Source organism: Dreissena polymorpha, chromosome 16, assembly GCF_020536995.1.
Source record: "Dreissena polymorpha isolate Duluth1 chromosome 16, UMN_Dpol_1.0, whole genome shotgun sequence".
NCBI lineage: Eukaryota > Metazoa > Mollusca > Bivalvia > Myida > Dreissenidae > Dreissena > Dreissena polymorpha.
The window spans coordinates 23,282,983-23,309,497 of NC_068370.1; the positions used below are offsets into that span (position 1 = coordinate 23,282,983).

Consider the following 26,515-nt stretch of genomic DNA (forward strand, 5'->3'; position numbering starts at 1 on the left):
TATAAGAACATGCACCTCGATATACCGGTTTACCGGTGCGATATACCGGTTTACCAGTGAATCGTGACAGCCCTTCCTGCCAACCATCCAACCTTCTATCCAACTACCCATCTTCCTTTTCAACCTTCCATGATACTATCCAACTATGCACTAACTTATCCGACCATCCACATACCTTTCTAACCACCCATCTATCGCTCAAACACTCCAACTCCTTTCCAACCTTCCACTATCCTATCAAATCATCGACCTTTCTGTCCAATCATCCATCTATCCAACGATCCATCCGTGACCTATCAAACCATCCATCCACCTATCAACCAGTACAGCCGTATACTCAAGACCAATTTATCAAACCATCCACCCACCTATCAAACCATCCACCCACCTATCAAACCATCCCCCCAACTATCAAACCATCCACCCACCTATCAAACCATCCACCAACCTATCAAACCATCCACCCAACTATCAAACCATCCACCCAACTATCAAATCATCCACCCACCTATCCAACCATCCACTCAACTATCAATCCATCCACCCATCAAACCATCCACCCACCTATCAAACCATCCACCCACCTATTAAACCATCCACCCACCTATCAAACCATCCACCAACTATCAAACCATCCACCCACCTATCAAACCATCCACCCAACTATCAAACCATCCATATACCTATCAACCAGTACAGTCGTATACTCAAGACCCAATTATCAAACCATCCACTGACCTATCAAACCATCCACTGACCTATCAAACCATCCACCCACCCATCAAACCATCCACCCACCCATCAAACCATCCACCAACCTATCAAACCATCCACCCAACTATCAAACCATCCACCCAACTATCAAATCATCCACCCACCTATCCAACCATCCACTCAACTATCAATCCATCCACCCATCAAACCATCCACCCACCTATCAAACCATCCACCCACCTATTAAACCATCCACCCACCTATCAAACCATCCACCCACCTATCAAACCATCCACCCAACTATCAAACCATCCTTATACCTATCAACCAGTACAGTCGTATACTCAAGACCCAATTATCGAACCATCCACTGACCTATCAAACCATCCACTGACCTATCAAACCATTCACCCACCTATCAAACCATCCACCCACCCATCAAACCATCCATCCACCTATCAAACCATTTATCCACCTGTCAAACCATTCATGCACCTATCAAACCATCCACCCACCTATCAAACCATTCATCCACCTATCAAACCATTCATCCACCTATCAAACCATTCATCCACTATCCAACAATCCACTCACCTATCACACCATCCACCCCCCCAATCAAACCATTCATCCACCTATCAAACCATTCATCCACCTATCAAACCATCCACCCACCTATCAAACCATCCACCCACCTATCAAACCATCCACCCACCTATCAAACCATCCACGCACCTATCAAACCATTTATCCACCTATCAAACCATACACCCACCTATCAAACCATCCACCCACATATCAAACCATTAATCCACCTATTAAACCATCCAGACACCTATCAAACCATTCATCCACCGATCAAACCATCCACCCACCTCCCAAACCATTCATCCACCTATCAAACCATCCACCCACCTATCAAACCATTCATCTACCTAGCAAACCATCCACCCACCTATCAAACCATTCATCTAACTATCAAACCATTCATTCATCTATCAAACCATCCACCCACCTATCAAACCATCCAATCACCTATCAAACCATCCACCCACCTATCAAACCATCCACCCACCTATCCAACCGTGCATTCACCTATCAAACAATTCACTGATCTATCCAACCATCAACCTATCTATTCCACAATTAATCTATCTTAGCATAAATCCACCTTTAAAACCATCCCCTTACCTGTCCAACCATCCACCCATCCCTCAACACATCCACCCTTCTGTCCAACCGTCCACAATCCTATCCAATCATCGACATATCATTACAACCATTCTCCCTACCATACAAACATCCAATTATCTTTCCAACAATCCACCCTCGGATCCAACCATCTATTAACCTATCAAATCATCGAACTATATTTTCAACTATACACCCTCATAGCCAACCATCAACCATCCTATCAAACCATTTACTAACCTATCCAATCACCCAGACCACCTATCTCTAAAACTTTCCCTACTTCTATCCAACCTTCCACATATCTTTCAAAATATCCATCTTCCAACCCAACCACCCATCCATCTAACCAACCATCAATCCACCTATCAAACCACCCATCAACTTATCCAACCATTCGTCCACTTATCAAACCATGCATCCATATTTCCATCTATGAGCCCACCTTTCAACTCATCCACGTTTCATCTACCCATCTTTTAAAAGAGAAGTGTATCAAACTGTATGACCGGTCTATAAAATTTGGCTTCATTCGTTTAGATATACCGTGTTTAACATAAACGTTCCATATACAAATTAGTTCGTATAACGAAATTTGCTTCATAAATTCAACACCGATCCACTTTCGAAACGGTCTAGACTACCGTGTCCGTGAGTCTAGACTCTAGACTTGTGTCCACCGTCCCACCGACATGTACACATTAAAAAAAGTGTGTTTATCGTTGTATTGTTCTTTACTTGGCGTTGTTTATGTGCCCATAAGTCAAAACAATCTGTATTGTAAATAATCTTACGTGGAATATCAAAGATTTTGTTGAAATTGAGCGTAAATAAAACAATTTCAGAGTAATATAGCTGTCTGTAATATGTGTCATTGCGAAAGGTGTTATATACAACGTTCTTTTATTAATTACTCAATTAAAGATAATTGGTATGTATCAATTAAAGATATCTTAGCATGTTCCATCAATAGACCTTATAGATTAGTTGATATTCAAACTCAATTCATGAATTGCAAAAGTACTTAATAGTCGTTAAAAATACTTAAAAGTTCACATAGGATCCTTCTGCAATGCATTATTTTAAGTTAGATCGTCAAGTAATTTTCCTACATAGTTGACCAATGTAGGTACCATATCTGATGTTTTTTACTTCTTTACTAAATGAATAATAATTGTTTTGATATTGCTAACACATTTTTTATTTTCAAATTGCAAGATAAGTCCCATAGAACACAATATTATTTCGCTTATTTTTTGACACCGTAGAAAAGCTTTTGCTGGGACATGTATTGAATGTGTAAAAACTATGTTATAAAATTAACATAGATCAAATATAAACCACATTTGATAGAATATATACCACATAATAGTTTAACAAACACTTGCCACATTTAACAAATTAACTTTCCATTTGCACTTTAATACACCGTTGGTTTTTGCTGGTAAACAAATCATTACATTCATAAGAATTTATTCGTATAATCTAAGCACAAACAGCATAAGAATTTATTAACTAGAAAACAAATTCAAACATCTGGTGAGTTGAACTCTATTCAACATGTTTGTATAAACACGATATGAGCATAATGATGTTTGCGCAAGATATGTGAATATCAAGAATTAAAACAAATACAAAACACACATCAAAATAACTTTCCAACAAATATCCTCTGTATTGCACTTGTAAACTAGAGTCCAAAGTCGCTCTACTGAGATCGAGGGTCCCTCGACAGTTCAGTGATTGAACTGTATTGATCATGTTTTGCCAAGTTTCAAGAACAATTAAAAAACTTTGCTTAATATTCTGAAACCTTAAGTTTCCATGATGATTGGGCAAAGAATGTTTGCAATATGTTTCGTTAATTTGACAAAGTGACCTAGTTTTTGCAACTGTTACCCAGTCTGGACAGGACTGAGATATCACAAAGACCGATTCTTAGACTGATCTAAAGAATTACATGTTTGGTTAAGATTTGGCAATAAATGTAGCATCAAGAATGTTCACAAGCTTTTTCTTTAGTTCGACCTAGTGACCAAGTTTTGACCCCAGTTTAATACTTAGCCTATATAGCATTTGAATAAAATCAACAAAATGTTTCCAGATTGGACAACAATTGTGGCCTCTCGAGTGTTCAAACATGTTACATTTAATTAAACGTAGCGATCTAGTAATTGAGCTACAATTCAGTTTTATTCAAGATATCATTGGGAAAAAAGTTATGAACAAGTTTCAAGAAGACTGGGCAATAAGTGTGACCTCTAGATTGTTCACAGCGTCTTACCATAGCCATATAAAGACACCTTCCCAGCCCCCTGTCAGCTGTTATTTTTTAAACAGATTTTAGATCTCGATTTATACAAACTTCAGGATTGAGACAAAAGTTTCATTATAATAGGGATATAGATGTAACCCATTGTCTATGAGTGTGGGCAATACTATACTAAAACCATTAAAGGAAAGCTGCCACCTGCCCCCCTCAATGCAGCCATTTTTTCAATAGACATTAAAGCGATATCATTAGAAACAAGATGTGTTTGTGAAACACAATGTCCCCCTATATGATGTTTGACCTTGTAGAATGACCTTGACCTTGTGAAGGATGACCTTGACCTTTCACCACTCAAAATGTGCAGCTCCATGAAATACACATGCATGCCAAATATCAAGTTGCTATCTTCAATATTGCAAAAGTATTCATAAAATAAGCGATTTGGGCCACATTTATTTTACCTCTGACCTTGAAGGATGACCTTGACCTTTCACCACTCAAAATGTGCAGCTCCATGAGATGCACATGCATGCCAAATATCAAGTTGCTATCTTCAATATTGCTAAAGTATTTATAAAATAAGCGATTTGGGCCACATATTTTTGACCTCTGACATTGAAGGATGACCTTGACTTTGACCTTTCACCACTCAAAATGTGCAGCTCCATGAGATACACATGCATGCCACATATCAAGTTGCTATCTTCAATATTGCAAAAGTATTCATAAAATGAGCGATTTTGGCCACATATATTCGACCTCTAACCTTGAAGGATGACCTTGACCTTTCACAACTCAAAATGTGCAGCTTCATGAGATACACATGCATGCCAAATATGAAGTTGCTATCTTTAATATAGCAAAAGTAATTGCAAAATGTTAAAGTTGGCGCAAACAGACCAACATACCAACAGACAGACCAACAGACAGACCAACAGACAGGGCAAAAACAATATGTCCCCCACTACTATAGTGGGGGACATAAAAAATGTTCTGATAAAATTTCATTGATATGTGAAATTAATGCGACATCTATAGTGTTCACAATCTTATACTAAACCCACAGAAGAAAAACTGCACAGCCACTTGGTAGCCTTGTTTTAATTTGAAGATAAAAAGTTTATTAAGCATAAACTGACCAGGTTTTTAATACAATGTGACCCAGTTTTAAATCCTACTGAGATATCATTGAGACATATGTTCTGAGCAAGTCTAATAAATAAGGTGCTTAAAATGCGGCCACCAGAGTGTTCACAAGACTTTTCTATCATTTGACCTCATTACCTACCGGTAGGTTTAACCCCACTTTACTCTGTTTCTAACTTATTAGAGATATTATTGGACTTATTGGACGATTGATCTGACCAAGTTTTGAGAATATTTTTCAATGTGCATTTTCTCCCTCTAGAGCGTTCACAAGGTAAATTGTGATGATGCATGTTAGACAAAAAGTGATCACAAAAGCTCACCATGAGCACATTGTGCTCGCTTGAGCTTCAAACAAACAAACAAATATTAACATGAAAATAAATACTACATAATTAGCGTGCCACCATAAGATCCTTCAACATTTGGCACATAGTAATGTCATAAGCAGAAAATCAAACCTAAGATTTTGTTAATTAAAAAATATGTACATATCACAGGCTACACAAAAAAGTTTTCAAACTAATCAATAAATCAGCCTAGAGTGAGTGATACACCAGAAAGGTAGAACTGCAACCTCATGAAGAACATTCAACATTGTATTCTTGACACTTCTTGTGGTCACTGCATTTGTTTATTTAGAATGGCAATAATATACATTTTGAATCACAACATACGTGAAACAAATCATTTAACAAATAACGGTATATAATTAAAGAAAATACCTAATGCTGATTAGCAGTATATATAGTAATTGTTTCTGAAATTATGCCATAGCAAAATATTGTTCCATTTCATAATCCACAAATATGGAATGTAATGCAAATCCCCATTTACTTTCTAGGGAGCATTGTGTATGTATAGAGCGGCTTCTTTCTCCCATCCACAAATGTCATGGTCATATTTTGTGGCGTGGTTTCAATATACGAGAACCCTCCCAGGTCAGCAAGTTCAGCCCAATGAAATTTCAGGCTGTCTTTGGGAATGTCGCCTTGGTGACTAGTAGTTGTGTCAACAAAGTTACCAGCTCCCGTTACGAAGTATTCCACTGTTTGCGCCCCCTCCTGACTGCTTATGTGCTGTGTAAAGGGATGAGTAGTTTTAGGCATTATTTCTATCCCAAGCTAGAAATAGACTTACTCCGAAATGCGCTATTTTTTTTTTAAATCGCAGTAATCTTAATATTTATTTTAAATTTATAAATATGTATCTTTGGAGAACGCAGTTATCTTGATCTGTCTATTTAAAATTTATACATATGTATCGTTGATAGAACATGTATACGCCATATTTGGTTGAACAAATGTGTCTTGTTCTGAGAAAACTGGGCTTAATTCATGTGCGTAAAGTGTCGTCCCAGATTAGCCTGTGCAGTCCGCACAGGCTATTCAGGGACGACACTTTCCGCTTTTATGGTTTTTTTAGTTTCAAGGAAGTCCCTCCTTACCGAAAATCAAGTTTAGGCGGAAAGTGTCGTCCCTGATTAGCCTGTGCAGACTGCACATGAATTAAGCCCAGTTTTCTCAGAACAAGACATAAATTATCAGTACGATCTCGTATGATGTTCCGGTTATTTGTTTTATTTACAAAATCAAAAGTATGACAGAGTAACACAACTTTTTGCGTACATCAATAAAAAAAAGAAATTATTATATTCTAATAAAATATTGATGTTTCTACACTGTCTTATCATATAAGGAACTTAAATATTTATATGTCGCGGTAGTGTTGTGGATATAATGTCTGCCTAACAACTGGGAATTCACAGGTTTGATCCACAGTGTGCTTTAAATTTCCTCCAAAAAGGCACCAAGAACTGGTTCTACCCAGGAAATGTTCATGAGGGCATTTCAATAAAGGCTTTCCGTACAATCCAGTTATAATAAATAGGTTTTAACAAAACATTTCTCCACTTACCTGCAAGCTGTGGTCATGTCCACACAGATAGGCTGTCACTCCATACTTGTACAACATTGGCTTCAGTCTCTGCACTAGACAGTCCGTGGGTCCGTGTTCTGCTATGGAGTAAACCGGGTAATGGCCGGCAACTAGCAGGTAGTCAGCACTAGAAAAGTAACAAAATGTAACTAGCAGCATGGAAATAATTTAATTAATTATCTAATGATTGAGACCCTTGAGTCTATCATTTGTTGATACTAGTATAAAACAAGCAAATTCGTTGAATTGATATCCCCCGACAATATGCTTGTGAATACAAAAGTGTTATATTTCACATTCAGCTAAAAAAGCATTTTTTAAAGATACAAAGGGACATAACTCCGTTATTAACAGATGTTGTACAATGCCATTTGGCATGCATCATCCTCTTATCCATATACATACTCATACCAAGTTTCAATGAAATCCACAAAAGCACTTCCAAGATATGGACCCGGACACAAAAGTGCCGGCCGGACAGACGGAGAGACGGACAACGCCAAAACAATATCCATCCGCCTATGGCGGGGGGATAATTATATAGTGCAGTGCATCAGAAAATTAATAAAAACAAAAATCTACTGACACACATGCCCCTGGTAAGGCGTTTTGAAAAACAAAATTAAGATGGGATGATATTTAAACTTCTTTCATTTTCACGTAAACATGATATAATGATGGGATAATTCAATTGCTTGAACTGTTTTTCACTACCTGATTGACAAACTCCGTATGAAATTTAAACATAAATACATGTATAAATGACTGTAAAAATATTGCTAAAAGATCTAAATATTTTGCGTGAATCATACTTCCCCGTTTTTATGAATCATGACGTCATAGTTTTGTGTTACTACAACAATATGCTATATATAAATGAAATCAAACTAAAATGTGATTCATACGCACAGTTTATACACCTATGAACTGCAGAAAAAGGTTTTTCCATTTAAAGTATAGAGTGGTCATAAACAATAGCTTATTAAGATTCAAAGAGATGTAGTGATGGAAGTTGGCACTCAATGAATGGGAAAAATAAGGGAAGGTTGTGCTGTTAGGACAAACTTGGTCTCTAACATTGAAAGACTACTGGACAGACACAAAACTCACTATAAAAAATCCACATCAAGATGGGAGTGGCATAAATAAATCACACATATAAACTAACTTTGATGACTGCAGTTGAAGGTCAATCCACGTCCACTGATCATCCGACGCCTTGATATTTGTGGGTCCGTGTGGCTGGTCACCTTCGACGTCATATCCGGTGTTGCCGCACAGAAGGACAGTGTCAATCATGATAATGTCCACCTTCTTGCCACCAGGGATGGGGAAAGATAGGCCATAGTAGTAACTGGGAAAGTTCCTATGTGACAATTTGAGAGATACAAAGTTTAAATTGCGCCAGAGAGACACAATGACCTTAATGTGCATGAATACATGTACTAGCCAAAACAAGGCTATTACCAAGCAATATATGTCCCCTACCAGCTCCACCATTGTCAGAAATATATAAATATATATATATATTTTTTAAATATATATTTGTTGCCATAGCAACCAGAATTTTTGACATAGGAACAAAATGAAATGACGTGCATAATGTTCTTATTACCATCTATTCATGTTTCAAGTTTCATGAAAAAATATTAAGAACTTTTAAAGTTATCGCAGGATCCAGAAAAGTGTGACAGACACGCAGACTGAAGGACACTGAAGGACATAACTCCCCTCTGGTGAAACCCGTAGGGGACAATATAGAGAATAATAGGTTGGTGATGTGGATGGAAAATGGTTATCTGGCAAGTCGGAGGTGATCCGAAGGCGAACCCGATAAGATCCTCCGACAAGCCAGATAACCATTCTCCATCTACGTCACCAACCTATTATTCTATTTATCCTGTCACATTTACAACATTCGTTGAAATGTTTCTAAAATATCTAGTTTTCAAGTATTTTGTGTTTTAATATGTAATATGGTAAACATCACGCGCGAAAAAAACATTGTGACGTCACGTCAGGCAAAGCGCTTAGGCTAGCTTCCATCTTGTTAAAACACACAGAAATCGAGTTTTTCATAATTAATTCAATCCACAAAGACGAAATTATGCTGTTTAAATAATAATGTTTTTTACATGTATTTGGTATTTTATTAATAGAAAAAAAGTTTATTTTATTTATAGTAAATGCATGCGCATGCGCGGATAGCAACTGACGGATATTCGAGGTCACATGGTCATCTAGCCTAATATCTTTTGGGATATTAGGTTACCTGGTTATTGGGCTGATTTAAAGGCACGTGACAGGATAAACGAAATATCTTAACCCAGAGACATATGTATCTGAAGAATACCTATATGTATGCATAGGGGGATAGAAGCTAATACGCTTTAAAAATTAAACAAAAAACATGGTATTTGAATAGCATTAAAAAACTTAGTTGTTTCATTTGTATTAAACTAGTTGATTCATTTGAATTATTCAAACATTATTATAATAATTTAATATTTGTTGCCATCTTTGAATTATTCAATGACATTTCTGGCTAGTGCACTGACACGGCAGAGGTTGCTATACCAATGGGTCACCAACAACTTTGTTCTCTGGTAAGGCAATAAAAGTGTGTTTACAACGTGCGTTCTTTGATAAAACATGTCTTACTACTTATAGTTTGGCTTATTACAGTGTGAAAAGATATTGGTTATAAAATACCCACTGAGTAGTAGGAATTATGGAAGTCCCAGTATGATACAGTTTATTGAATGCATTTATTAAACAAGAGGGACTGAAAGGCCCAAAGTCGCTCACCTGAGATAACAAGGTATTATTGGGACAAATCTTCTGACTAAGTTTCATGAAGATCGGAAAATAAATGTTGCCTCTAGAGTGTTAACAAGGTTTTACTATAGCCATATAAGGAAAAATGCCCCGCCTACTAGCAGCCATGTTTTTCAACCAATCGGCATCATTTTTGAACTCGTCCAAGATATTATTGGGATGAATCTTCTGACCAAGTTTCATAAAGATATGGACAGTAAATGTGGCCTCTAGAGTGTTAACAAGATTTAACTATAGCCATATAAGGAAAAACACATCCAAGATATCCTTGAGACCAATCTTCCGACCAAATTTCATGAAGATTGGACAATGAATGTGGCCTCGAGAGTGTTAACAAGGTTTTACTAAAGCCATATAAGGATCAAGAGATGTGTTTGTCAGAAACACAATGCCCCCTATTGCGCCACTTTGAAGCCATGAATTTGACCTTTGACCTTGAAGGATGACCTTGAACTTTCACCACTCAAAATGTGAAGCTCCGTGAGATACACATGCATGCCAAATATCAAGTTGCTATCTTCAATATTCAAAAAGTTATGCCCAAACTTTAACGAAGGTTAAAGTTTTAGGAAGGAAAAATACAATGATTTTTTACCTTTGACCTTGAAGGAAGACCTTGACTTTCCACCGCTCAAAATGTGCAGCTCCATGAGATGCACATGCATGCCAAATATCAAGTTGCTATCTTTAATATTAAAAAAGTTATCAAACTTTAACCAAGGTTAAAGTGTTGGGACACAGACACAATGACAGACAGACAGACCAAAAATAATATACCCCCGATCTTTTGATCCGGGGGCATAAAAAGCCCCGCCCCTGGTGGCCATGTTTTTAAAGCAACCAAAACCATTTTCAAACTCATCCAAGATATCATTGGGACAAATCTTCTGACCAAGTTTCATAATGAATGGAAAATAAATGTGACCTCTAGAGTGTTAACAAGGTTTTACTATAGCCATATAAGGAAAAATGCCCCGCCCCTGTGGTGGCCATGCTTTTCAACCAACCGGTATCATTTTTGAACTCGTCCAAGATATTATTGGGATGAATATTCTGATCGAGTTTCATGAAGATCAACTATAAATGTGGCCTCTAGAGTGTTAACAAGATTTTACTATAGCCATATACATGTATAGCCATATAAGGAAAACTGCCTCGCCCCTTGGCAGCCATGTTTTTCAAGCAAACGTAATCATTTTCGAACTCATCCAAGATATCAATAAGACAAATCTTCTGACTAAATTTCATGAAGATTGGATAATAAATGTGGCCTCTAGAGTGTTAACAAGGTTTTACAAAAGTCATATATAGCCTATAAGGAACAAGAGTGCCAAACTGTCACAAGATACGCCAGTTTGAAGGTTTTGGACAACTTGATAACTTTACCATGACCCATATTTGAGCTTGACCTACATATCATCTAGACACAACTTCTGACCAAATTTGGTGAAGATCAGATGAAAACTACTTTAATTAGAGAGCGGACACCATGCTAAATGCTTGAAATGCACTAAGTGACCTCGTGATCTAGTTTTTGACCCAGCATGACCCATATTTGAACTTGACCTACATATCATCTAGACGCAACTTCTGACCAAATTTGGTGAAGATCAGATGAAAACTACTTTAATTAGAGAGTGGACACCATGCTAAATGCTTGAAATGAACAAAAAGACCTTGTGATCTAGTTTTTGACCCGGCCTGACCCTTACTTGAACTTGACCTAGATATTGTCTAGACACAACTTCTGACTAAATTTGGTGAAGATTGGATGAAAACTACTTCAATTAGAGAGAGGACACCATGCTAAATGCTGGAAATGCACTAAGCGACCCTGTGACCTAGTTTTTGACCCTGCATGACCCATATTCGAACTTGACCTAGATATTGTCTAGAGACAACTTCTGACCAAATATGGTGATTATCGGATGAAAACTACTTCAATTACAGAGCGGACACCATGCTACATGCTTGAAATGCACTAAGAGACCCCGTGACCTAGTTTTTGACCCGGCATGACCCATATTTGAACTTGACCTAGATATTGTCCAGATAAACTTCTGACCAAGTTTGATGAAGATCAGATGAAAACTATTTGAATTAGAGAGCGGACACTGCTGTGGACGCCGCCCGCCTGCTGCCAAAGTGAAACTATAATACGTCCCGTTTTTTTAAAACGGGCGTGTAAAAATGCCCCGCCCCTGATGGCCATGTTTTTTAAAGAAACCAAAACAATTTTCAAACTCATCCAAGATATCATTGGGAAAAATCTTCTGACCAAGTTTCATGAAGATCGGAAAAAAATGTGGCCTCTAGAGTGTTAACAAGGTTTTACTATAATAGCCATATAAGGAAAAATGCCCCGCCCCCTGGCAGCCATGTTTTTCAAACAAACGACATCATTTTCGAACTCGTCCAAGATATTTTTGGGATGAATCTTCTGACCAAGTTTCATGAAGATTGGACAATAAATGTGGCCTCTAGAGTGTGAACAAGATTTTACTATAGCCATATAAGGAAAAATGCCCAGCCCCTTGGCAGCCATGTTTTTCAAGCAAATGTTACCATTTTTGAACACATATAAAATATCATTGGGAAAAATCTTCTGACCAAGTTTTATGAAGATTGGAAAATAAATGTGGCCTCTAGCTAGAGTGTTAACAAGGTTTTACTGTAGCCATATCAGGAAAACAAGAGCACCGCCCTGCGGGTGCAGACCGCTCATCTATTTTCTTTTTAAAGGTGAAGGGACTCTCAATTTCAATCACAAAGGAGGGAGGGGTGGAGTGAAGAGGGGTGTATAGTGTGGGGGTGTTGACATTTATTACATTATAAAAAAAATGCAAAAAAAATAAAATAAAAATTCGGGGGGGGGGGGTTTGGGGGTGGGTTGGGGGAATTCTTGGATGCGATGGTTGGATGGTATTTCAAAAATAAAGGAATACAAATAAATATTTGTGTTTTTTAACCGTTTCAAAAAAAAATAAATTTGGGGGTTGGGTGGGGGTGGGGGGGGGGGTATAGTGTGAGGGTGTGGAGGTCATTTGTGACTTGATCTTAAATAAAAAAAATAGGGGGGGATTCGGGGGGAGGGGGCAGGGCACGGCGGATGGTTTGGGTGGAGTCTATTGTGGTATGTCTGGTAAGAGTAGTTTTGTCAAAGTATCAATCAAATCTAATCATAAACAAGGGCTGTTTGTCAAACATGCATGTCCCCCATATGGGCTCTCCATTGTAGTGACAGCCATTGTGTGAATATGTTTTTTGTCACTGTGACCTTGACCTTTGACCTAGTGACCTGATAATCAATAGAGGTCATCTGTGAGTCATGATCAATGTACCTATGAAGTTTCATGATCCTAGCCATAAGTGTTCTCGAGTTATCATCCGAATCCATTTTACTATTTCGGGTCACCTAGACCTAGACCTTTGACCTAGTGACCTGAAAATCAATAGGGGTCATCTGCGAGTCATGATCAATCTACCTATGAAGTTTCATGATCGTAGCCATAAGCGTTCTTGAGTTATCATCCGGAAACCATTTTACTATTTCGGGTCACCGTGACCTTGACCTTTGACCTAGTGACCTGAAAATCAATAGGGGTCATCTGCGAGTCATGATCAATGTACCTATGAAGTTTCATGATCCTAGGCATAAGCATTCTTGAGTTATCATCCAGAAACCATTTTACTATTTCGGGTCACCGTGACCTTGACCTTTGACCTAGTGACCTGAAAATCAATAGGGGTCATCTGCCAGTCATTATCAATCTACCTATGAAGTTTCGTGATCCTAGGCCAAAGCGTTCTTGAGTTATCATCCGGAAACTATTTTACTATTTCGGGTCACCGTGACCTTGACCTTTGACCTAGTGACCTGAAAATCAATAGGGATCATTTGCAAGTCATTATCAATCTACCTATCAAGTTTCATGATCCAAGGCATAAGCGTTCTTAAGTTATCAACCGGAAACCATTTTACTATTTCGGGTCACAGTGACCTTGACCTTTGACCTAGTGACCTCAAAATCAATAGGGGTCATCTGCGAGTCATGATCAATGTACGTATGAAGTTTCATGATCCTAGGCCCAAGCGTTCTTGAGTTATCATCTGGAAACCACCTGGTGGATGGACCAACCGACAGACCTACCGACAGACCGACGGACATGTGCAAAGCAATATACCTCCTCTTCTTCGAAGGGGGGCATAATAAAGAAGTTATGGCAATTTTAGCAAAATTTTATAATTAGACCTTGAGAGTCAAGGTCATTCAAAGGTCAAGGCAAAATTCAACTTGCCAGGTACAGTAACCTCATGATAGCATGAAAGTATTTGAAGTTTGAAAGCAATAGCCTTGATACTTAAGAAGTAAAGTGGATCGAAACACAAAATTTAACCATATATTCAAAGTTACTAAGTCAAAAAAGGGCCATAATTCCTAAAAATGACAACCAGAGTTATGCAAATTGTCCTTTTACTGTACCCTTATGATAGTTTGCTAGTGTTCCAAGTATGAAAGCAATATCTATAATACTTTAGGGGTAAAGTGGACCAAAACACAAAACTTAACCAAATTTATAATTGTCTAAGTATAAAGGGCCCATAATTCTGTCCAAATGCCAGTCAGAGTTACATAACTTTGCCTGCACAGTCCCGTTATGATAATTAATAAGTGTTGCAAGTATGAAAGCAATAGCTTTGATACTGTAGGAATAAAGTGGACCTAAACACAAAACTTAACCAAATTTTCAATTTTCTAAGTATAAAAAGGGCACATTATTCTGTCAAAATGCCAGTCAGAGTTACATAACTTTGCCTGCACAATCCCCTTATGATAGTTAGTAAGTGTTGCAAGTATGAAAGCAATAGCTTTGATACTTAAGGAATAAAATGGACCTAAACACAAAACTTAACCAAAATTTTCAATTTTCTAAGTATAAAAAGGGCACATAATTCTGTCAAAATGCCAGTCAAAGTTACATTACTTTGCCTGCACAGTCCCCTTATGATAGTTAGTAAGTGTTGCAAGTATGAAAGCAATAGCTTTGATACTTAAGGAATAAAATGGACCTAAACACAAAACTTAACCAAAATTTTCAATTTTCTAAGTATAAAAAGGGCACATAATTCTGTCAAAATGCATGCCAGAGTTATCTAACTTTGCCTGCCCAGTCCCCTCATGATAGTAAGTAAGTGTACCAAGTTTGAATGCAAGAGCATTGATACTTTCGGAGAAAAGTGGACCTAAACGCAAAACTAAACCGGACGCCAACGCCAACGCCAAGGTGATGACAATAGCTCATAATTTTTTTTCAAAAAATAGATGAGCTAAAAAACCCGCCCCCTTGCGGACATGTTTTTCAACCAACCGGCATCATTTTCGAACTCGTCCAAAATATTATTGGGATGAATCTTCTGACCAAGTTTCATGAAGATCAGAAAATAAAAATTAATGTGGCCTCTAGAGTGTTAACAAGATTTTACTATAGCCGTATATAGCTATATGAGGAAAAATGCCCCGCCCCTTGGCAGCCATGTTTTTCAAGCAAACGTAACCATTTTCGAACTCATCCAAGATATCATTGAGACCGATCTTTTGACCAAATTTCATGAAGATTTGACACAAAATGTGGCCTCTAGAGAGTTAACAAGGCAAATGTTGACGCCGCACAACGCACGACGGACAAAAGGCGAACACGTTGTGCTCAGGTGAGCTAAAAAAAGCATAGTACTAGGCCCTGTCAGATAGTGGAGGCAGTATTAAAAGGCATTGCATTAAGAAGAAGCTTGGAAAGTTTCTACATGTGTATGTGCATAAATATGTACCGGTCACACATTGTTATGCAAAAGTTGGCACAATAGAACAAATTTAAGTTGATCTTTGACACAAATAAATAATCACTGCCGTATAATAACTTAGATACAATAATGTTTATTCATCTAAAAAAAATAGATATAAATTAATTTGTACTTATTTAACTACACCAATAGCTGCAAGAATGTGATGGTTTTGAGAGACATTCTGGGTAAATGGACAAGTGTATTAAATTATAATTGATTTAAGAAATCAGCTTTGAAAATCAAGTACAGTGTATTCAATTCAATTCTTGATGATTCATGTATTATACGTTTTACATTCATACAATGTGATGTTGCACGAATACCAAATTAATAACATAATATTTAAATGACTTGTAGACTTATTATTTTTTTCTCAAAGGCTTCAGCAGGAGTCAATAATTAAACAATCAAAGCAACCTAGAAATACATGTAGGCTAATTACAAAACCAAAAAAGATAATATAGGACACTTAAAGTGTATTTTGTTATCAAAGTCAAAAGTAAACAAGACTATTGCCAAGCAATAAAAGTCCCCTACCAGCTCCACCATTGTCAGAAATTTCACCAGAATATCTTTTTTATTTGTTGCCATAGCAACCAGAATTTTAGACGTAGGAACAAAATGAAATGACCTGCATAATGTCCATATTGCCATCTATCCATGTTCTAAGTTTCATGAAAAAATATTAAGAACTTTTAAAGTTATCGCAGGATCCAGAAAACCACCATTTTCAGCAGTATTTGTTGCCATAGCAACCAGAATTTTTGACGTAAAAACAAAATGAAATGACGTGCATAATGTCGATATTGCCATCTATCCATGTTTTAAGTTTCATAAAAAAATATTAAGAACTTTTAAAGTTATCACAGGATCCAGAGAAAACACCATTTTCAGCAGTATTTCTAGTCTATTTGTTGCCATAGCAACCAGAATTTTTGACGTAGGAACAAAATGAAATGACTTGCATAATGTCCATATTGCCATCTATCCATGTTTCAAGTTTCATGAAAAAATATGAAGAACTTTTAAAGTTATCGCAGGATCCATTAAAAAAAAAATTTTCATCAGTATTTCTAGTCTATTTGTTGCCAAAGCAACAAGAATTTTTGACGTAGAAACAAAATGAAATTACGTGCATATTGTCCATATTGCCATCTATAGTTCCAAGTTTCATGAAAAAATATTAAGAACTTTTAAAGTTATCACAGGATCCAGAAAAGTGTGACAGGCTGACGGACACACAAAGCGCAAACCATAAGTCCCCTCCGGTGAAACCGGTAGGTGACTAATAAACATGTACTACAGTCAACCTTAATCTTATCAAAAAGGAAATTGTAATATTGACACCAATAAATCATTGATATGCACTGAAATCTAATCTCATCTGAAGCTATTGTAAACATAACATAATTACACAGTTGTGTCAATATATGAAACATACGACCAATTATTTCTTTGCACTCAAAGATTAAATGGACAATGCAATTAAGCATGTACTTAAGTCTAATCAAAATAAACTATCTAAATTATTTAAAAAATCTCTTTTCACAATGTATAAGGCCCATTCAAATACAGTTTAAAAGTCCATTATATAATAGTCATGTAATATTCTGTTTGTGGTTTGTCATCAAACATAAACATAAAGATTTACAAGGCCAGTAGTTTTATTATCAAGAAAATTAGGAAGTTTAAATGCAGAATTTCAAGATTTGTTTAAATGAAGAGAACATAACATATTCAAACAAGAGCACCGCCTTGCGGGTGCAGACCGCTCATCTAATTTCTTTTTAAAGGTGAAGGGACTCTCATTTTCAATCACAAAGGAGGGAGGGGTGGAGTGAAGAGGGGTGTATAGTGTGGGGGCGTGGACATTTATTACATTATCTTCCAAAAAAGCAAAAAAAAATAAAAATTCGGGGGGAGGGGGGGGGGGGGGGATTCTTTGGTGCGATGGTTGGACGGTATTTCAAACATAAAATAATACAAATAAATATTTGTGTTTTTTAACCGTTTCAAAAAAAAAATTGGGGGTGGGTGGGGTGGGGGGGGGGTATAGTGTGAGGGTGTGGTGGTCATTTGTGAGATGATCTTATAAAATAAAAAAATAAAAAAATTAGGGATTCGGAGGGGGGGGGTATTCGGGGGGGCACGGGGGATGGTTTGGGTGGAGTCTATAGTGGTATGTCAGGTAAGAGTAGTTTTGTCAAAGTATCAATCAAATCTAATCATAAATAAAGAAGTTATGTCATTTTTAGCAAAATTTAATAATTTGAGCTTGAGAGTCAAGGTCATTCAAAGGTCAAGGTAAAATTCAACTTGCAAGGTACAGTAACCTCAAGATAGCATGAAAGCATTTGAAGTTTGAAAGCAATAGCCTTGATACTTTAGAAGTAAAGTGGATCGAAACACAAAATTTAACCATATATTCAAAGTTACTAAGTCAAAAAAGGGCCATAATTCCGTAAAAATGACAACCAGAGTTATGCAACTTGTCCTTTTACTGTACCCTTATGATAGTTTGCGAGTGTTCCAAGTATGAAAGCGATATCTATGATACTTTAGGAGTAAAGTGGACCAAAACACAAAACTTCACAAAATTTTCAATTTTCTAAGTATAAAGGGCCTATAATTCCGTCCAAATGCCAGTCAGAGTTACATAACTTTGCCTGCACAGTCCCCTTATGATAGTTAATAAGTGTTGCAAGTAAGAAAGCAATAGCTTTGATACTGTAGGAATAAAGTGGACCTAAACACAAACCTTAACCAAATTTTCAATTTTCTAAGTATAAAAAGGGCACATAATTCTGTCAAAATGCCAGTCAGAGTTACATTACTTTGCCTGCACAGTCCCCTTATGATAGTTAGTAAGTGTTGCAAGTATGAAAGCAATAGCTTTGATACTTAAGGAATAAAATGGACCTAAACACAAAACTTAACCAAAATTTTCAATTTTCTAAGTATAAAAAGGGCACATAATTCTGTCAAAATGCATGCCAGAGTTATCTAACTTTGCCTGCCCAGTCCCCTCATGATAGTAAGTAAGTGTACCAAGTTTGAATGCAATAGCATTGATACTTTCTGAGAAAATTGGACCTAAACGCCAACGCCGACGCCAAGGTGATGACAATAGCTCATAACTTTTTTTCAAAAAATAGATGAGCTAATAAAAATTGTCAGTAATCAATACCTTTGTTCTGTATATATGCACATATGTGTTTCCTTGAATAACATATTTATTGTACATAAACCACTAAATGAAGCCTTGAAACACCTGAGGCCACAAGTGACTTTTAAGCAGCAAGTGTTCACTAGGTTTCAATATAAAACTGATCGAAACCTAGCAGACGTGATTTTTAACACACCACAATTTTATGGTTAGCATGTGGCTATGATATTCATTGGTACAAACTTCATTTTGAATAAAAAAAATAATCAAATTATAACAAAAATCAACTTCTCTGAAAAGAAATTAACTATCAAATATATACTGGTATACATAACATATATATTTTGTATATTATAATTATATAATTATAATATAATCATATTATATATTCATTCTATTATGATGTTTTTACTAGTTAATATCATAGCCACATGCTGGTAACCACACAATGTTTTAAATATTCTTAGCAAGTTTACTGAATGGGTACAAATGTGGTTTCAAGACAGTTCAAATGGTTTAACTCAAGTCAGATAAGGACAACTACTCGCCTAATTGCAGCCATGTTTTTCAATGGACAGGAATCACATCTCTCTTCAGGGAGAAATCATTACAACAAATGTTCCGACCAAGTTTCAATAATATTCGACGGTAAAATGAGGTCTTTGGGCAGTAAATGAGGTCTGAAGAGTGTTCAAAGACCTTTTCTATAATGCAACCTTGTGACCTAGTTTTTGAGACCACAATGCCCAGTTACATACTTGGTCTAGATATAGGAAAATTATTCGGACCAACTTTCCAGAAGATTTGGCAATAAATGCTGCAGCTAGATTGTTCTCAAGCTTTCTCTTTGATTTAACCTTTTGACCTATAACCCCAAGTGTGCCAGTTTTAACTTGGTTAAGATACCATTTTTAGAAATGTTCAGAATAAGTTTGATGAAGATTGGGCAAGAAATTTGGCCTCTAGAGAGTTCACAGGATTTTTTTTAATTTGACCAAGGAACCTAGTTTTTGATTCCGCAGTTTCAAACTAAGGGTAGATATGATTGGGATATATGTTCTGAGCATGTTTTATGAATATGGGGAAATAAATGAGCCCTCTAGACTGTTTACAAGAGTTTTCTTAATTTTGACAGGGTGACCTTTAATTTAACCCCAAACAACCCACCTTTGAACTTAGTGCATACATAATGTCCTTGCACATTTCATAACAATTAGGCAACAAATGTTACCTCTGGAGTGTTTGAAAGATTTTTATATTGCCATTTAAGGTAAACTGACCCGCCCTATGGCTGGAGTGTTTTTCAAATGACAGGAACCATGTTTGCATTGGGCAAAGATATCATTAGAGCAAATATTCTGAGCAAGTTAAAATGAGGATTTGGGAGACAATAAAGTTACGTTGAGTGTTCATAAGGTTTCACCATAGCCATATGAGTAAAACTGCCCTGCCTGTGAGCGCCCATGTTTTTTTGATTGACCTGAACCGTTTTCAAACTTATCAGAGATATGAGATGGGGCCAAAATTCTGAGCAAACTAATTGAAACTAAAACGAGCTCTATATAGGACATTCACAGCTATATAAAAAAATTGCCCGCCCCCTGTCTGCTTTTTCTTTCAACATACCAGAACCATTTTGAACTAGGCTGAGATATCATTTGCAAATCGAGACATACATGTATGTTTTAACAGAGGCCTCATAAGGTGTTCATAATCTTAATCTTTAATTTGATCTAGTGACCTAGTTTTTTATCCCATGTGACCCAGTTTCAAACTTGTCCAAGATAACATTGGGACAAATGATCTTCGCAAGTTTCATGACAATTTGGCAATAAATAATTATGGCATCTAGAGTGTTCACAAGAAAAATGTTAGAAGATGCCCTACAAATGACAGACAAAAGGTCGTCACAAAAACCTACCATTTGTAAGCTGTGCAAAGTTGAGCTATAAAGCAAATTATCTCAGTTCTAAAAAAAAGTAATTAGAGTGACAACATATAAAACTACATACTAGTAAAACAGAAAAAGTGTATAACAAACCATCGTTTTGACTTCTGTGAATAGGCAATCTGCGCAGACACGTTGCCATGATGATCATGATTTCCCGCCACAAGATACCAAGGGTTCATAAGAGAAGGGTACTTGTACACATTCTCGAATGTTTCCTGATTGATAACAGATTAAACAGATAGACAACTTTAAGTGGGATGTGAACACTTGTACATACATTTGTATACTTTAAGGAAGTTTACCACTTAACATGGAACATGGATATACAGTACATTAAATAGTGAGCCATATTGTTTGAACAATTGCAATATTTGTTAAGTGACAGAATTTTCACAAAATGGAAATCATGAGCCACTTGTAACAAAGATAATTATTCGATTAATTTCATATTATGGTTGCTTAATTAAGAAATTGATCAGGATATTCATTGTTGTTATGCATTTGTTATTTTTTTCTTTAATATAACTGTGTTTGTATATACAAAAAAGTTTTTACTTGGAATGTGTATACATTTGGAAGAAGATCATTAAGGGAAAATTTATGCATATAAATTTGAAGCTCCACTGAACATAATCATACATTTTCCCCAAATATGCCAAAGACACTCTAAAAAAGTCATGTTTCTCTTAGTAATAAGGATGGTAACATCCTATAAAAACTAAAAAGGTATTTTAATATTGTAAAAGACACTAAGCATCAGCTGTCCCATATTTGTACAATAATATAACACTTAAATTACCAGTACGTTCCTTTCACAAAACTAGATCACAAACATTAAAGTTTTCTTTTATACCGGTAAATAATTTATTAAAATACCTAAACATTGCTTTGAAATTGATAGATCAAATGAAAGACATGTTTCACTGAAAACAAATATATTTAATTTCTAAAGTATTTTAGTTCTATACAAATAATTCAAAAGTATATTATAAAAGACAAAGACTGTTATTTATTCACCTGAAATCGTTTATCATCAACATCTGTTACGCCATCGAAATAGAAGTTATCCCCAAGAGCAAGGTTGAAGCTGGACTGGTATGCTTCAGTCACTGCAGCCATCTGCTGGGCTACTGCAGTCTCCACAGGGGTGTCATACGGGTAGTCTGGTAGCCCGCCCCAGTCTCCCACTGCCAGGAACCGCAAGCTGTCTATTGCTGAGGCAGCTGATAGTGTAAAAACATAATACTTTGTGTAGATTACAAAAATAAATATATCCTATGACATTCCCAAGGACTTGCAATCTGTTTATTGCCAATTTAGCAGCTGAAAATGATATGTCATATACATTTTCCAACAAACATCCTCTATTTATTTTAGCTTGATTTAATTGATATAACCGTGAGCTTATTGAAACACTCTCTCCAAGGGCCATTATGCAGCAACGGCCAATTATAGAAGTCCAGCCAAACTCTGACATGTTTTATTGTCTATAATCTATATTATATTTCATCCTATTTTGTTTCTTATTTAAAATATATTACTGAACCAGCTTTCCATATTTTATTTAATGCAATTTATGACATATCTTGTGTGAAGTAATTTCTTTGACAAAACAAACTAGTTTAAGACTCTAGATATTAGGGAAACAATTCAGATGTGATGTTTTTTTACAATAAAATATTTTTTAAAGCATCAACACGTATTTTGGATCGTGTCTTTGTCATGCATCATTGAAAACCTCAATAGGAATAAAATAACTCTTAGACAGGATTACAATATTGCAAATTGTGTTATGGATCAGAATGGTTAGCATTAGATCATACAAATGTTATAAAAAATAGTGTGGTTTTAAATACATTTTGATTAAGGGATGGAAGAACAAAAAATGGAAGCTCATGAAACTTCATTGTTTTAAGCACTGGATTAAATTTGCCATTGATGTAAGTGTATTGTTAATACTTAATTTCGTTTTTTTTTAATGAATCCTTTTAAAGCTTAAATAGTGTCATCAATCTATCTACAGCACAGTTTCAGTTGCACTAAGTCTTATGACATCACAATAACAAAGAAGTTGATATAAATGGCTTTAGATAATCTTATTTATCATGCAAAAAAACTGCGGAAATTGCATCAAGTCATACTGTAATATGATATTAATCATGTTAAAGTTGCTATATTTTATGCACTCATCTTGCATGAATTAACTAAATGTGATTATGCACAGCTTATTTTAGCTCATTTCCAATACCTTGAATTGATATAACTTAGGCATCATGTCACTTTGTGGCTATAAGAATGAATCCAGTACTAGTACCTATCAAATCCATCCAATTGGGAACCATGTGTTATGAATCCCTTCTCTTGATTTGGAAAGTAAATTTCTAGACAGTTATTTGATTAATGTCTGGTATGGTTAATAAAGTTAACACATTTAGCTCACCATTTGACTGGTTCAGATATTGCATTTCACAGAAAATCACATTAGCTGTGCATTAAGCATTAACATTAAGATTTGGAATTTATTTGACAGATAAACCCTATTCGGTTATCTATAATATACAACCACAAAAACTGTCAAAACACAACTAAATAAATATTAAAACAATATTGCAGAAGAGAAACTTGGTTCAATTATAATCTTTGTTACTCTTTAACTATGAAATATTTTCTATACTGTTATCTGAAACTTACTGATGAAAGTATAACAATATTTCATTTTAATGATTATGAATAATGCTGCGCTTGCCCTTAGTGGCGTTCCGCCATATCTTATGTCCATTATTTATGTCTGCACACTGACATTTCTATCTGAGGGCTTCTAGTGCTTTTTGGGTCCAATTTGGGGCCAAAGTTAGTTTATTTGCTTATTTGATGACAGTTTTATCATAAATTTAATTAAGGGACACTACCGTATTAAGGTCATAAAACCTGGCAGATGAATTCATGAGAGAAATTTACCATTACATTTGGGATATTGGGAAGGTAACCATATATACCAAGTATATACAATGATTTCAACCAACAGCATTGGAAATTATATCATACTAAGGAAGGAATATGTTTTATCCTTGACATTTTAAACACAGTGCAAACATACAGTGTTGTATTTTACAAGCACTTGCTAATAGTCGTTGATACAATGGACGCTATACAAATTACATTCCTTATATCGTCGCTGTCATTCTCAAACCTCGTAGCTCCAAAATTTTCAAAATATTTTTTTCGTCTTTTCCGAATATATTAAGTCTGGCGCGTGTTTTGTGCTATATCTCGTAGCTCTACGCCAATCAGAGCCCTTGAAAAAGCCACGTGACAAAATGTTGTAGAATGATTGTTGGCTTTTTCCCAGCAAAAAGTCGTAGCGACGCCATTTCACCTATAGGTACGTCGTTTCTTTTGGACAAATTTGACAAAAACGTTTTTTTATAATTTTTTATTTGCAACTAGGAGGTTTCCTATCAGGACGAATTGTCGTACCTCATAAAAATGACAAAACTGTGGTGACAAAATATCGTAGCTACCATGTCTGACTGTCAGTATGACTTATCAGTATGACTTATGCGTCTACGGCTTATACCGTATTTTGCAGCTTCATTTGTTTGGTATTTTTACAGAATTTCAATTTCTAAATCATCGTTATTAAAAAAATGAGACGGTTTTTTCTCTCTCCTAAAAAGTTGGCATTTTGTAGCTACGAGGTTTGAGAACGACAGCGACGATAGGCCATCACCAATGCAATATTTGTTTTTCCAGTAATATGATAATCGTACGGTAGATAACTTAGTATCTGACTGTACTAACATTTTCTTTTCATTTAAATAAATATTAACTAGAAATGGCGCGGCAGAGGCTGACGCGTATCCCGCTGCCGCATGTTTGACCCAGGGGCACCTCAGGGTTGGTAATGGGGCCATGCATAGGTTAGATTGACCGTATTGTTATAAGAGAAGTTCAGTATCAATTAGAAGTGAATCGGTGTAGAAATGAAGAAATAATAGTAAAAGGCAATTTTGGGTGGGCGTGGCCTATGTGGGCGGGGTGCCCCAGGGTTGGTGATGGGGCCATGCATATTTGAGATTGACTGTATTGTCATAAAAGAAGTTCAGTATCAATTTGAAGTGAATCGGTGTAGAAATGAAGAAATTATAGTAAAAGGCAATTTTGGGTGGGCGTGGCCTATGTGGTCGTGGCCCCCCAGGGTTGGTAATGGGGCCATGCATAGTTGAGATAAACCGTATTGTCATAAGAGAGGTTCAGTATCAATTTGAAGTGAATCAGTGTAGAAATGAAGAAATTATAGTAAAAGGCAATTTTGGGTGGGCGTGACCTATGTGGTCGTGGCCTATGATGTCGGGGTGCCCCAGGGTTGGTCATGGGGCCATGCATAGCTGAGATTGACTGTATTGTCATAAGAGAGGTTCAGTATTAATTTGAAGTGAATCGGTGTAGAACTGAAGAAATTATAGTAAAAGGCAATTTTGGGTGGGCCTGGTCTATGTCGGCGGGCGCCCCAGGGTTGGTAATGGGGCCATGCATAGTAACTGAGATTGACCGTATTGTCATAAGAGAGGTTCAGTATGAATTTGAAGACAATCGGATTAGAAATGAAGAATTTATAGTAAAATTACCTAAACAAATGAGTAAAAATCTCTGACCCAGCACCACCCCAACCCCCATAAATTTTGACCCAGGGGTCAGATCAAAATTCCAAATAGTGCAGGGTCGCACATATGCTCATAGCTACCATGTGTGTAAGTTTCAAGGTTCTAGTGCTTATAGTGTAGGAGGAGATGGTGGCCAGGACGGACGGACTGACAGACAGACCGGCGAACAGACGCCGGAGATAACCACAATATATAATAATATAATAAAGAGTTAATATAAACAAATCAATACAATTTAAATACATATGATTGGCATATGGCATTATTAATCAATCAAAACAAACCTTGAATCAAAAAGATCATCAACAACAGTCGGTTCTCCATTTTAATTTGTTTTGTGCATGTGTCATGTGCAATGAATCACGTGTCCATGGATAGGCATTCTATACATAGATGGTGACGTCACTACGTTATTGTCAGTGTGACACAATGCATGGATAGGAGTCAATCGTGATACATCGGCTATCTCGGATTCCTCCGTAAGATAGGCCTCGTGGCTAACGGTCGCCATATTGCCTTGTATTACTACTTTACTACCCAAAAGGTTGTCAGTCTATTGTTATGAGGCTATATACGATGCGCGTTGAACTAGCGCCAAACTTTTTACCGAAACTTTGATATTAAAAGCACTATTAACGTTCATTTGTGTTGCATTTTGACCTATTATCCAAGCGATTTACTTTTCCATTATTATTTAATCACCCTATCATCCAATTTTTAAGATGAAATTACGGTGTTTACAAAACCAACCAAACCGAAAGTGAAACTGGATGCATTACGTTTCGCGATGTAA

General features: G+C 36.4%; 1 protein-coding gene across 1 annotated transcript; it reads right to left on the minus strand.

Moving 5' to 3' along the window:
- Window positions 1-3,361: 3,361 nt before the first annotated feature.
- LOC127861366 (tartrate-resistant acid phosphatase type 5-like) lies at window positions 3,362-26,165 on the minus strand. Its single transcript, XM_052399762.1, has 6 exons — window positions 26,007-26,165; window positions 22,076-22,281; window positions 21,149-21,273; window positions 8,430-8,627; window positions 7,241-7,388; window positions 3,362-6,402 (listed from the first exon to the last, which is right to left on the minus strand). Exons 1-6 carry the CDS (start codon window positions 26,044-26,046, stop codon window positions 6,157-6,159), a joined length of 963 nt encoding a protein of 320 aa, XP_052255722.1. The 5' UTR covers window positions 26,047-26,165; the 3' UTR covers window positions 3,362-6,156.
- Between the last annotated feature and the right edge of the window lie 350 nt (window positions 26,166-26,515).

Bases quoted from the DNA above. Each gene is read 5' to 3' on its own strand.
- LOC127861366 (XM_052399762.1), bottom strand. From the start codon at position 26,046: ATGGAGAACCGACTGTTGTTGATGATCTTTTTGATTCAAG. The intron at 21,274-22,075 runs GTGAATAAATAA...GTTATCAATCAG, and splicing joins TTGATGATAAACGATTTCAG to GAAACATTCGAGAATGTGTA. The intron at 6,403-7,240 runs GTAAGTGGAGAA...CCCTTTACACAG, and splicing joins GACATGACCACAGCTTGCAG to CACATAAGCAGTCAGGAGGG.